The sequence below is a fragment of the Caloenas nicobarica genome, chromosome 6 (genome assembly GCF_036013445.1).
Source record: "Caloenas nicobarica isolate bCalNic1 chromosome 6, bCalNic1.hap1, whole genome shotgun sequence".
Lineage (NCBI taxonomy): Eukaryota > Metazoa > Chordata > Aves > Columbiformes > Columbidae > Caloenas > Caloenas nicobarica.
Window position 1 is genome coordinate 17,028,257 of NC_088250.1, and position 14,588 is coordinate 17,042,844.

The window sequence follows — 14,588 nt, forward strand, 5'->3', positions numbered from 1 at the left end:
TTGAAACTTAGTTATAAGCAGAAAAACCCTCAGGCACTTTTCCAAATTATTATTACTAAACATATACTATCCCTGTGTTTCATTTGATTAGGGATTCTTTGCTTTATTGATTATTCTTCTTAGTATTGCAAAGTGAGAAAGCTGACTTTTATGACTTTGTAAGTAAAACCAGCTATTGTCTTTGGAGTGCAGAATATTTATATTGGGTGTGATGCACAATTTTAAAATAGCATTACTGGCCTTTGGAAAAGTTTGAGAAGAGTTTTGTACTAATTTTGTCAACACTTCAAGTGCTTGAGAGCAAAGATTTTTATCTTAGTTTAAATCAAAGTGGTTTGGAGTTAAAATGCTGCGTAGCATGAACAGTCATCGCAGTCATGGGCTGATGCTCCCCTTCCCTCACTCTTCTGTGGGATCATCGTCCTGGACAGCAGAGCAGGGCAGACAGCTTAAATCTTGGTGACCAAGTCTTAAACGGCTGCAACAGATTAACCAAACTTAGTCTATCAAATAATGAATGTCCCCTACTCACTCTGTTGGGATTTATTTGGTGAGCACTGAGGATTTAAGCCTATAATACTTGTTGCAGTGAAAGTAGTGTTACATGATGTGCCAAAAGAGAAGTAATATGATGTTCAGTAAATAATAAATAAGTTGATTTAAGAACCTAGACAAAGAAAGAAAACCCCCCACACCTTGTAGAATTTTCCAACCTCGAGAAAATGTTAAATTCAGTTCATAGTTTTAAAAATTAACATAACCAGAAAAATATTTTTTAAATAACATAAAAATATTAATTGCATTGCACTCATACAGTTTAATCCACAAAAAATCAACAGCAACAACAACAACAAAAACACCACAAAACACAACCCACAAAAACTGTGATTCAAATATAAACCAGATCTAAAAATCCCCAACACACCCAGGAAGCCATTTTCTGCATTGTTCTGTAAATGGGTTCTCTGACTAGCGAGGAAGATTAGGAATTAGCCCACTGTATCACAGCAAATCATTGGCAAAACTGGAAGAAAACCTCAGGAAGCCTGAACAGAAATTATATGGTCAAGGAAAAAACAAGTTATGCCATTCCACAGCCAATAATGTAGAATCATTAAATATCAGAGGAATACGTAACTTAAGAACAGATGACAGCAGAAGCAAAATGAATATTGAGGTTTCATCATAGTATGCCAAAACAATTGAAGATGTATTTCATCTATTCCACCCTTTACATATTTTATAAGCCAACCACGACAACTAGATATGTTCATGAAAATCAGTATTTCTTCAGAAAGCACCAATGACAATGGACTCTCCATTTACTTTTGCAGAATGAAATGCTGGATCTGAATTTTAACTATATGATACAATATGACTACAAGAAAGTTATCATGATTAAAATGTCTTCCTATATTTGAATCAAAATAATCCCAGACTCATATTTACTAATATATACTCTATGTGAGTATAAATGCTGGGGAGGAATGGTTCTTTTAAATTATAGCATTTCAGGAAATCTGGTTATGTGATATAATGTCCTAATGCCACTGGTAATCATCTGCATGACAGAACCTGTTGGTAGAATCAATTTCCATTTAGAGTGAAGCGTAATTAGGGTAACATTTGCAAGCTATGTAACTAAGCCTGTCCTTTACCCTTAGAAAATATGCAAGACAAACACAAAACCAATTCCATAAGCAATTAAGCAGCAAAGCCCCAGTCAACGTCATCCTGCTAATCCCACGCTGTTTATAGGAGCACAGCTGTTATGCCCCAGCTCTGCAAATTCGCCAACCCCTGCACTGCACCTCAAGCAAGAACGGGATACAGAGGATGTTGTGGTCCTCATTTTGCAAAACAATCCACAGGGTGCAATGAGTAAGTGGTTTGCATCACTGGGATTTAAAAACATTTTCTTTCAGTACAAATACCCTTGTCCCAAGAGGATTCCTGCAAAATAAATATTGTATTTCCATATTGATGAGAATGAATAAAATGTGAAGTGTTAAACATTAAACATGTAAGCACCACTAAATTTCTAATACTCTCATCTAGTGCTCTACACATATGTATTTAAGCAATGACAAATCTTTCAGAACATGTACAAATTAAAGTTGTTTTGTTATTAGGAATAACAAATATCCCCATCCTTTCAGTAACTACCTTTTTAATCAACATCTTGATCCTCTAAAAGCAGAAGCTTTGTATCATTCCCACAACGAGAACTGACTCACATAGGTATACATCAAGTTCTAAAAGAAGAATGAGACTGCTGAATAATAAAGAAAGCAAACTGGTGTCCTGAAAGGTCATTTTAAAAATGGTATCTATTCCAGCAATTGTGTGTAACCATGAGCTGTTGTGAACAAGAAAAAAATTAAGAGATTCCTGACAGTAAATAATTTTAGTAGTAGCAAGTAGTAGCAAGTAGCAAGCTGAGAACTATGCTTTCAAAAAAAGTGTGCAGCTTGAAGTTTGTAGCCTAAACAATATCACAGAATAAGTCAACAGAAGATTTCCAGTAATTCTGTATTTAAGGGATTTTCCTCAGAAACAAGCACTGAATAGGATGTCTGCTTTATATGAGTTTTCTTACAGAGCTGTGTGTCATAATTTTCAAAGTTTAGTGGTTTTTCCCAATGAAATAGTCTTCATTTTGCTTCCTTTAGTTTGCCATTTTGATTTCACTGTTTTTTCCATGCTTTGTGGTACACTGAAACTTGAGTTTGAGGACCACAGTCACCCTCTCTTGACAGCTACCTACTTGTGAGAAAGTGGAAACGTTTTCCCACTGTCGTGACTGGAGCGCATGATCGGGGATGCAGTTCTCACAGGAGGTGAAGGGGGAACAGGAATAAGACTCATAAAATGCCATGCTTTCACCCCTGGGTCCTTGCAGGGGTGCTGCAGGGAAATACCTGCCACTCACGGGGAAACAATCTTGTGAACTGGTCTATGAAGATCATGGCTGAGCAAACTGCAGCTGTGGGAGGGCTGCAGGGAATGCATTAGCAGACAACACTGCATTTTTGGCTGAGTCAGCATACGGCCAACATACACGACAGCTCATCAGAATTACTCTGCTATGTGTTTCTCCCTTCTGTTTGAAAGGGGAAATTGTGAGCACGGTTTTTCCAGCATTGCTGTCACCTCGGTGCCATTTTCTTCCCCTCAGCAAATCCCGTGTTCCACTGCACAGGCAGCACCAGGACCTGCCTCAGGGTGGGCAGTGGTGCTGCCCCACAGCTTGGTTACCTATATCCCTGCAGAAACTGTGCTGCCCATGGCTTGGTTACCTGTGTCCCTGCAGAAACTGTGCTGCCCCACGGCTTGGTTACCCGTGTCCCTGCAGAAACTGTGCTGCCCGTGGCTTGGTTACCCGTGTCCCTGCAGAAACTGTGCTGCCCCACGGCTTGGTTACCTGTGTCCCTGCAGAAACTGTGCTGCCCCACGGCTTGGTTACCCGTGTCCCTGCAGAAACTGTGCTGCCCATGGCTTGGTTACCCGTGTCCCTGCAGAAACTGTGCTGCCCATGGCTTGGTTACCTGTGTCCCTGCAGAAACTGTGCTGCTCCACGGCTTGGTTACCCGTGTCCCTGCAGAAACTGTGCTGCCCGTGGCTTGGTTACCCGTGTCCCTGCAGAAACTGTGCTGCCCCACGGCTTGGTTACCCGTGTCCCTGCAGAAACTGTGCTGCCCCACGGCTTGGTTACCCGTGTCCCTGCAGAAACTGTGCTGCCCCACGGCTTGGTTACCCGTGTCCCTGCAGAAACTGTGCTGCCCGTGGCTTGGTTACCCGTGTCCCTGCAGAAACTGTGCTGCCCCACGGCTTGGTTACCCGTGTCCCTGCAGAAACTGTGCTGCCCATGGCTTGGTTACCCGTGTCCCTGCAGAAACTGTGCTGCCCCACGGCTTGGTTACCCGTGTCCCTGCAGAAACTGTGCTGCCCACGGCTTGGTTACCCGTGTCCCTGCAGAAACTGTGCTGCCCACGGCTTGGTTACCCGTGTCCCTGCAGAAACTGTGCTGCCCCACGGCTTGGTTACCCGTGTCCCTGCAGAAACTGTGCTGCCCCACGGCTTGGTTACCCGTGTCCCTGCAGAAACTGTGCTGCCCCACGGCTCTGTCACCCGCATCTCTGCTGAAACCACCCAACTCTCTGCTGAATTAGTCCCTTGCTGACCCTGACCTGCTCTGTCCTCTAAGAGTGTATTTTCATTATCTCACGAGCTGAAACTGAACTGTGAGCACTTTAAGACCTTGCATAGCATTTTCACAGTTTTTTCTCCCTATGCATTTAATTACTTTTAACAACCCAAACAAATTTGTGCCTGTAATAAAGCACAGGCTCTCTGCTAGCGTGAATCGGTGGTGCGCAATTACATCAAACCCTTAGAGGCCAAAAAAATCCCCATCTACGGAGCAGGTATCCTACCAGCACTGCACCTCTCACCGCGGCATGATGTGCTACACACGTCCTGCATGTATTTCGAGTGGTTTGACCAGCAGCTCACGTGTGACTGACACAAGCGTGTGCTACAGGTGTCACCCAATGGCCACGTGCACTAAATTCCCTCAGGAAATACACTGTATTTTATGTACGTGCTGCCAGACTTTGGACAGGGAAGTGACCCGAGCGCTTGTTTGTTATTACGTATATTTCTGACAGGAACTTTGTACATTTGGTAGCGATGTGGCTGTTTTTCCTGAGGCAGCATCACCCCAGACATCACCACAGGACAGGCTGAACGGAATGATACACCTGATATTGAGCTACTCAGGAGTTACTCTATTGGCTTGTTTCCCGCTGGTGTGGTGTTGTTTTTTTTTTTTTTTCAGCTGCAACAACGGCCGCAAACATTTTTACTCTGCAGAGCAAACTCTAAGGGGACGCAGCCCCGTGACCCCGCACCGGCCCCGCCAGCGCCGCGGCCGGGCCCGCAAGATGGCCGCCGGGCGCGCGGCCGCCGCGAACTACGTTTCCCGTGGTGCAGCGGGGCCCGGGTGGCCGGAACCTCGCTCTTCCCCCGCGCTGCCCGCGGAGCTGCGGCCGTCTGCGCGCGTGCGCCGAGCGCCGCCGCTGGGCGGGGCCTGAGCCCCGCGCGCTCATTGTGCGCCGCGTCCCGCCGGAAGTGGCGGTGTTAGTGTCGGTGCGCGGCGGTGGGCGGTAGGTGCGGGCCCGCTGGCCGCGGTGGGGTGCGGGCCGGGCCCTCCTTCCTTCCCGCGGGCTTCGCGGCGGGCGCCCTTCCCCTCTGCCCGCCTGCTCATGGGAGTCGGGGCAGCTCCCGGGCGCCGTTGCCGGCCGGGTCCGCCCGCGGGTTGGGTGGTCACGACCTCCCCTCCCAGGTCGCGGCTCGGCCGCGGCTGGCGGTAACGCAGGCCCGGCGGTAACGCAGCCCCGCGGGTGGCTCCGTGGCCGGCCGGGGCGGGCGCCCTGGGGCTGTGAGCGGGGCCTCGGCGTCCCCAGGCGCGGCCTGTGGGTGGCTGTGCCGAGCGGCCGCGGCGCTGGTGCGTTCCCGGCCGCCGTGTTGCGGCCTTTACCTCCTGTGGCAGGTGCTGTGGAACCTCAGGAGATCGAACCGGGTCGGGCTGGGGGCGGGGGCTGTTTGTTTTGCTTTAAGAAGTTATCCAGGCCTAAGGAATATATTAAAAGTGCAGGTTCCTGCACAGTGTGCAGTAGAAGGTTTTTGATTGTCTTGTGTTTGTTACAGGTGAAATGTTTTTCATACACTGAACTCCATCTTGGATTGTCTCGTTGCTGCACATTCAGAACTCCGTAAAAAAGTAGGAAGCCAAGATGAAGAGCAGGGTGACCCAAGTGAATGTAAGTGTTCTTAAATCTAAATTGTAGGGTTTGATTATTCCCTTATTACATTTGTATTTGGTGTTATGTTAAACAAAACACTCTAAATGTAAAGCAAACATCCATAATAGACAGCAGCAGTTTACAAGAGAAATATTATGATCTAGTCAGTCAGTTACAGTTGTTTCTAGTGCTTGTTGTCCTTACAATGGAAGTTCTGAACATTATTAGCATATAGTAATAAAGTAGTTGGTGGAAAGTGGCTGAATCATGGCTCAATGGAGAACATAAGCATGTGGAGGAACGGAGAAGAGAGGTGTTGAGAAATTAACAATCATGTTAAAATGAAAAGATAAAGAGACAGGAAGTAACCATTAATGTGGTAACTGTACTTCTTGCTGTGAAAGTTAAAGCCATCCCTTTTAAAAGTACATTTCTGAGGGGATAGGAGTGATTTTCACAAATGCAAGAAGAAGAAACTTGCTTTAAAATTATTCTCCTAAAGCGATGGTTTAGAAATGCCACATTTGTAACGTACCCTAAATTTGGTAGAGGTTAGCAAAGTGCTACTCTTCTGATACACTCTGCAGTCTATGGTATTTCTCGGCTTATGTTTCTAGAGTTTGATCCTGCATAGGCTTCTTCACTCTTTTGGTTCCAGCTTTTTGGACTGAAGTGTTTTTTAACAGGAGTGCTTGAGGGATAGTTTGATATCTTCTCCTGTCTTCCCGATCTGGTAGTTGTGGTAGTTTCCGTGAACACTTTTTGGGTCTGCTTGAGCAAAGGCAGATGATATACAACTCATGAGAATGGTTCATCCTAAGAAGACGGACTTCTTCCCCTCTGCTAAATATTATTTAAATATAGTAACTGTTCTGTGATTTTTCTAAGATTTTTATTACCACTTCCTTGGAAGCTTAGCATACAATCTTGCATTATATTATTTTTTTTGGAGAAAACAAAACCAAAAAAACACTTTTAACCTTGAATGATTTCAGTGATCTGCTGTATGATATAGTCCCACAGATAAGTATTGACAGTAGAAGAAAACCTTGGTGAAAATACATTAATTTCTTGTATTAGCTTTGCCATCAAAGATAACGTCACTCTGGAATTGTCGGATGGACATTACTTTTGTGGGGGTACGCACTTCCAGTAAGTGATGCTGCATTTGTTTTGTACCGTTGTCTTGTTTCAGGCAAGATAATACTGGGAATAAATTTAACGCAGTGTTAGAAATGTACCCTAGGGAAGGCGTTATCCTAGAATATGTTATAGTGGCCTCACAAATATAAATATATATTTACATGTATATACACATACTCCAATTTGAGCGCTAACAAGTCAGCCTCATTGGCCTATTGATAGGATGCTGCTCATAATCTTTGTGTTGATAGTATTTCTTTAGGAAGCCTCAGTTAATGTTGGTTTTGCTTGCACAGGTCATTACAAACACCACACTTGTATTTAGTAAAGATACTTTTTAATTAAATTTTTGGAGATCAATGAATATAACTGCCCATCAGAGTCTGCTTCTGAAGGCGGTGTCATTGTATTCTTCTAACCAACGGCTTTAATTGATTCTTTGGTGGAGCAAAAATTAGTGTGTTAGGATGTTAATGGATAGAATGCCACTTCAACAAATGAGATGAGTATTTCCACAGAAAGTTCAGTCAAGGTGCATAAGCAAGTCCTGACACTGAGTTCCTGCGTCAAGGTGCAGTGTTACCTATTTCGCAGCTGATCACTGGCAGATGACATGAGATTGTGGTTTTGAAAAATCATAAGTAATATTTTAAGGGAAGAGAGGACCTTTACAATGAAAGTATAGAGGTCATAAAAGGTGCTTCTTCCCTGTGCCAAAGTAGTTTAGAAACATCTTGATGAGGTGAATGTCTTTCAATGTGTGGTGTAGATGCTGTCATGCTCTGATTTTTTTTTTATGACTCCATACTTCTATATGTCATGTTTCAGCCCACAGACTTCTCTGTGAACTATTTAAATGTGTATCACTTAAACAATCCTGCAAACTTACATTTCAAAAAAATCTGGAATTAAATTTACTTCTAGGATCTGTCAAGTAGAACAGCATAACTTAGATGTTTGTGATGTATGAAGCTAGGAATGACTCGTGAGAAAATTAATCATGGTTAGTAAAAAAGAGGAAGGTAAGGAGAAATTATGCAATAAAGGGGATCTTCAGGAGAGAGGAAGGACGCTCTTTAAACAAGAAGTGGTAGAATTCTGTTAATGGTATTGCATGTGATGCAATCAAGTGTAAAATGGTGTATGCAAAAAGGAAGCAGGAAAGCCAAACTGAAGGTCCGTCTACTCTGATCTCCAGCAGTAATCAACAGCAGATGCCTTGAAATTGAAAAGCTTAGGAATAGGGCAATAGTAAAAGTACTGACCCACATACTCACCCAGGCTCTACCTGTTTGCAGCTTCCTGACCCAGAGAATTTATTTTGTAACGCATGTGAATTTTTCTTCACTGTTTGCCCAGTCTCTTGAACCCATGTAAGCATTTGGCATCTGCAGCATCCTGTAGCAGGGAATCCAGCTGCTGAAGTGCTTGTTTTTTGAGCAAGGTCTCCATGTCATAATTGACTCCTATTAGCTTTATTTGATGGCCCTTACTACTTGTAAAGGATTAGGGAGCCGAAGATACGGAATGCATTGATCTCAAGATGCATGTTCTCCCAGTAATTAATATATAATATTGGGTCTTGATTTTTTCTTTCTGTTTTCTTAAAGCATGGTTCCAGTTATGAAAGGAAGGAAAACTACAGTTCACGCCAAAGAAGCTTGTCTCCAGAGGACAGGTAGAATGATGGATTTTTATACCCTACAGTTCTGTATGTGTACCTCACATAGTGAGTTAGAGAAGTTTAAAAAAATAAAAAAAAAAATCAGGTTGTGTTTCTTTTTATATATTACCATACCTAAACAGTGAAAAAGAAGTATAGGTTTAATAAAATACTCACATGCTAATGCAGCAATAATTAAATAGGTTTGTTATTTAAAGCTAAATCTTAACCCCTTAGCATTCAGTTAAATTGTCATGGGACTTGAAAATGGAAATTAGATGCCAGCTTTTTGCTTGGATTCGCATATTGCTGATGCCACAATTGTCACTTCAGAGCAAGATAGGAGATGGAGAAATATCATTTGAAGTGCAGTCTACCGAGCCATGAGATGAACTGTTACCAGTTTAATTTTATGTTTTAATTGGAATGAAACCTCTTGTACTAAACACTATCATTTTTTTTCTAATAGCGTCTATTTGGTATCATGTTACACAGGCAAACGTAGATGCAACAAATGAATGCATATGTTCCAAGGAATGCATAGTGCGGAATTTTTGATATTATTACCATTTAGCATATAATTTTAAGTTCTAGGAGGAGCTTCTTTCACAGTGCTATTTTGATTTTGATTTTTTTTTTCCCCCATTATAAAAGGAGCATCTTCTATTTGAAGCTTAGTGAAACTCAGGTTGCAGAAGTGAAACAGTTCTGTGTTGTAACATTGTATTGCAAATAGATATTACTAGCATTGCTTTTCTAAGCCTTTTACTAAGAATTTCGTGTCTTGGGTTTTGAATAGGGATGAAGAACGTGACAGGTCTCTGTCTCCCAGAAAGAGAAGACACTCTGATGACAGCAGATATGATCAGGAATACTCAAGAAGGGAATACTATGATGATAGAACTTCAGAAGGAAGGTATCGAGCCCTTTCTTAATCTGTAATAAAATACTCATTTAAAAAAAAAAGGTGAAAACTTAAACCTTGGGCTTTTTTTGTGTATGTGTGTGTTTTTTTTTTTTTTAGAAGGATGGAAAGGGGAAGGGAGAGACACTATGAAAAATGGGAGGACAGAGAATCCGATCGAAGAGAGGAGAGAGAATCTGATCGAAGGAAGCAGAGAAGATATTCATCGCCTGATCGTAGGAGTCCAGAGCGGTCGACAGCCCAGAGCTCACTTGCTCATGATGAGGCCACTTCAAAGAAGAAGAAAGAAGAAGTGGATCCCATCCTTACTCGCACAGGTGGTGCATATATTCCACCTGCCAAGCTCAGGATGATGCAAGAGCAAATCACTGATAAAAATAGGTGAGTTGAAAGTAACGTATTAGAATTTTTACTCACAAGCCAAACACTAAAGGATTTTAGTGAATCTTGGTGAAAAAGGGGTACCTTTTGACAGCCGTGGTCATTTCTTTGAAGGTATATTTTTATCAGAAGAGAGTTAAGACAATCAGATTATGACTACATGCTTCTGCTGCGAAATGTAAATGGAAAAGTGGGATACAGAATGTAACCAGAGATTTTTTTGGAATATCTTAGAAAACTGAACATATGGGGTTATACTGTATCTGCAGAGAATTACAGTTTGGTGTATCATGTTGCTTCAGTGATTTTTGTAGTAGTTAAATGTATAATTGGGAACTAGTCTTCATATTTACATGGTGAGTATTTTCTTACCGTTTTTACTGATTACATCCTACATTCACATTTTTGTATATATATGTGTAAATTCACTCAGTGCTGCCTCAAATTAATGCATTAATAATTTGTGATACTTTTGTAATAGCTTGGCATATCAGAGGATGAGTTGGGAAGCCTTGAAGAAGTCAATCAATGGTCTTGTCAATAAAGTGAACGTTTCTAATATAGAAAATATCATTCATGAGCTCCTTCAGGAAAATATTGTTCGGGGAAGGTAAGGCTTAGTATTTTAAAACAATTCTCTTGCTTTTCTGCTGATACGTATGCTGTTCACATGTACATCGCTATGTGTGTAGTGAGTAGTGTATGGATGCTAGTCAGATTTGAAAAGTAACCTTGGGCTAGATTGCCCTATGCAGAGTAGTCCCCTGCTTGGGGAAGAGACCAGTAGGGGAAGGAATTGTGTCTTTGGAGGAATAAGAGTGCAACAGATGGTATGTCTTTTCTTAAAGGTTTTACCCATGCATTTTACTTGAATGACTTGCAATTTACAGATGTCTCGTGTCTATTTACTTTCATGTTCTTGGATTTTTTTTTCTGTGGGATAGAAAATATTTGTAGCCAGTATTTAGCAAATCAAGTTTTACTACAGTTATCTGGCTGGATTGTTTATACTTGTAGAGAAAGATTATTATGCTATTTGAGCTCAGTACTAAGTCATGGTGACTATGCCAGTACTGTGTGATGACTTTCCTTGCTTCAATTTTTATGCCAACAGATGTTAAATATGCTAGTTCAAAGGAGTATGGATTTCTTAGGTTGGCTTTTGTTTAAACAGACGAAGGAAAACCACCAAAAAAACTCTGAACAAAATATTCGGAGATAATTCTGTTACCTTTCAAACAGATAGCAGCACTTCTTCTGTCACAACTTAATCACTGTTATTTGAGGAGGTTATAGCTAAGAAATGCGTTACTTTTGTATATGTCATACCTGATGGGAAGATAGCATAAAAATAAGAGAATTAAATAAAATCTAGAAGAGTGAGCAAGTAGTTCCTGAATGTGATTTCTGTTAAAATTAATAACGAAGTCTCGAATAGCCTGTTTTAGAACTGTTTTTTACTTGCCTGCATTTCATGTCCCTGAAACTCAATTTTAGTAGAAGCAGTAATATTTTAGTTTAAAAATGAATTTATTGAAGGTTTTAAAGAATACACTTGTCTGTGGAAGTTTTTGTGTGTGACCTATAAATTTCAAAATAACGTAGATGGAAAATGGGACCATTTATCTTCTTACAGGTGAGTTCTAGATTTGCACAAAGGTGCATATAAAAGTACACGAAGTTTTACCTAACTGTAAAGTGCTTTTCTGAATTTTCTAAGTCGGGGTTAAATAGGATCTGAATCAGACCAGTTTCAGTGAGAAGTAACTAACAATTTCAAAACCAAATACTCTGTGCACTAGTATGAAATGAGTTCTATTCCATTTGTCAACTCTGAAGTAGGAATAAGGTGCTTATGCAATTTGTATTTAGTACCATCTAGGAGGTGGTGGTTGTTTTTTGTTTTTTGGGGGTTTTTTTAATATTTCAATAGACCACAGAGAAGATAAAGTTGGATACCAGTGTACACTTTGGGGATGAGGGCTTCCCCCATTCCCAATTCGTAACGGAGTAATACAGCAAAAGTTAATTTCTATGTGCTAAAGCATTAGAAAAGGCAAAACTTGGGGGTGGGGGCAGGGTGGGGAAGTCTCAGATTCTTTTCAAACTTTAGTCTTGACAGAAATGTAAGAGAGCCTATTAGTATAATAAAAGAACCGTGTTCTCTCATGAGCCCTCTGTTTAAATTAATTTAGGCTCTAAGTAGTTGTCTTTTATAATCAGTTCTCAGTTCCGAAACATACCTATTATGCCGAAAATATGCGATTTCATACGAGAAAAGCATTGAAAAACATGACTTTGCCCATTCTGGTTTTACTAAACATTCAGTTTTATAATACCTGGGTAGATCTTTATTGTTAGGGTCTTATTTATGGAAATACAATTTTTATTTCTTAGAAGTTTGTTTTGCTTGCTTAAGTTATCACTATACTGGAACACAATTCTGTGTTTTTTTAAATAGTTGCAGAGCAGATTTTTTTTTTCTGTCACAAACAGGATTTTATTTTTTTAACTGAGGAAAAGAAAAACCACAATCAGACAAATTTCAAAGCTAAGAAGAGCCTGCAGTGGGGTTAGAAAAGGGGTACAAGATGAAGACTTTTTACATGCTTATTTTCAAATGTAGTTCTAATAGGAACAATAATGAAAGGTATCAGTTTAAGAATTTCTCAGCTCAGACGTGTTTGGGCAACACATTTTGCAAAACTCCATTTGTGGCATGATAAACAATAGTTTGAAAATGACCATCTGGTATCTTCATATTCCAACTGTACAACACTATTTTATGTGATACATACTGGATAAAAACATTAAATGTTTTATTATCAGAAAAATCTTAAACTTATGTATTTTTACAGGGGATTGCTATCTAGATCCATTTTGCAAGCTCAGAGTGCCTCTCCAATTTTTACTCATGTTTATGCAGCTCTTGTGGCAATTATCAATTCAAAGTTTCCAAATATTGGTGAATTGATTCTCAAGAGGTTGATACTAAATTTTCGCAAAGGATATCGCAGAAATGATAAGGTATGTAAATCTGGAGAAGCGACATGCTGAAACTTACAACTCTGCTGTGTTAACCTTGCATCAAGTCTGTTCAAATTATGTACTTCAGAGGGGCAGAGCGAAGACCTGTGGGTTAGGACCTGTCATTAGTACATTAAGTATAGCAGTATTCGAGTTTTGTGAAAGCTACACAACCTGTTCTGAGTTAGTACTGTGCTAGGTTTCGTTGGGGAGGTGCGGTGTTTAGTGTTGTTTCTGGTTTTGTGCGTTTTTTTGTTTTGGTTTGTTTGTTTTTTGTTTTTTAATGTACAATCCTAATTGTGTACAGTATCAGTATCCCAGAATAGCTAGTTACATGACATAATTTGATTGTGAGATGCAGAAATCTATAGTAAGTTTGTCTGAGTTACAGTTTTTTTCTTCCATATGCGATGTGTTAAAATTTCCTATTTTATTTCTTTTGCAGCAACTCTGTCTAACATCGTCAAAATTTGTTGCCCATTTGATGAATCAGAATGTGGTATGTTTCTTCACGTTTCTACTCAGTCCAGCCTCTATACGACTATTTCTTTAGTTTGAAGACAGTAGTAGCCTATGACAAGACACTCTCCCTGTTCTAAAGGTCACCAAAAATCTGAGTTCAGGTTTCCTTTTATGCCTGCTCTAAGTTGTTAGGACCTTTTTAGAAAAGACATTGGTAACCGCCTGTGCAGTTACTGTTATTTACCATCACACTCATGTTCCAGAGCTTCCCCTGACCTTGTAAATATGTTTGGGCTGGTATTCAGCCAAATCTTGATGCAAAGCAAGTGTTTCACATATCTTAAACAGAGTTTTCTTGCAACGCTGTGATCTGGCTTAAACATCTGAGTAGGCAGAACTAGATTCAGTTGTATCTAAATCAAATTTGTATCCAGCTCTATGCCACTTTTTTATGTGTTAGAAATCAGGATACGCCTATTTGAATAATGGCAAGAAGCAGCATTTCAGGAATGCTTTGGGATATACAGCATTTTGGTAAAGAAGAAACTAATCTGAGATGTGCCATTTGATTGTATGCCTGAACCTGGAACACCTGATTTAATTATAGGCACAGTGCACTTAAAACTAGTTTCTGTAACTGTTGTAACCTGTTCCATAATATTTGCTTCTTGGAAATGCATTCTTTTTTTTTTCGTAATGGCAAATATTTTTCACTGCTTGCTTGTTCATCTCAATGGCATAGTCGCATTTGCTACAAAGTTGGTGTAAATGCAGGTGGAAAAATTGTATTTGAAATGTTGACTTCCTCTTAATTAACTTTGTCCCACTACTGTTGCCTTGTGTGTGTGATTAAACAAGTGTGTTGTGGCATCCTCAACGGCTGGACGGCTCAGTCAAGTAAATCCATGTAATAGTAGTGTAACTCTGTACATTCTAATTCTTTACTGATATTCTTTCCATAGGCTCATGAGGTTTTATGTTTGGAAATGCTCACTTTGCTTCTCGAAAGGCCTACTGATGACAGTATTGAAGTAGCAATTGGATTTATCAAAGAGAGCGGGCTCAAGTTAACAGAAGTTTCTCCTAGAGGTATTAATGGTAAGTGTAATTAGCCAGAACACTTGTCTTTTTGGTGTTTGTATTAGTAAATCCTTCTCATATTTACATTTCTGTCATTTTC

The 14,588-nt window shown here is 40.5% G+C and overlaps 1 protein-coding gene across 1 annotated transcript in view; it reads left to right on the forward strand.

The window, feature by feature from the left end:
* Window positions 1–5,126: 5,126 nt before the first annotated feature.
* Window positions 5,127–14,588, forward strand: part of CWC22 (CWC22 spliceosome associated protein homolog) — a 29,793-nt gene continuing 20,331 nt past the window's right edge. Inside the window, exons 1-9 of the mRNA XM_065638218.1 lie at window positions 5,127–5,168; window positions 5,713–5,825; window positions 8,561–8,628; window positions 9,413–9,529; window positions 9,638–9,919; window positions 10,401–10,529; window positions 12,778–12,946; window positions 13,392–13,445; window positions 14,371–14,506. Of these exons, the coding sequence (XP_065494290.1) occupies window positions 5,799–5,825; window positions 8,561–8,628; window positions 9,413–9,529; window positions 9,638–9,919; window positions 10,401–10,529; window positions 12,778–12,946; window positions 13,392–13,445; window positions 14,371–14,506 (982 nt within the window). The 5' untranslated portion in view covers window positions 5,127–5,168; window positions 5,713–5,798. The remainder of the gene's footprint in view (window positions 5,169–5,712; window positions 5,826–8,560; window positions 8,629–9,412; window positions 9,530–9,637; window positions 9,920–10,400; window positions 10,530–12,777; window positions 12,947–13,391; window positions 13,446–14,370; window positions 14,507–14,588) is intronic.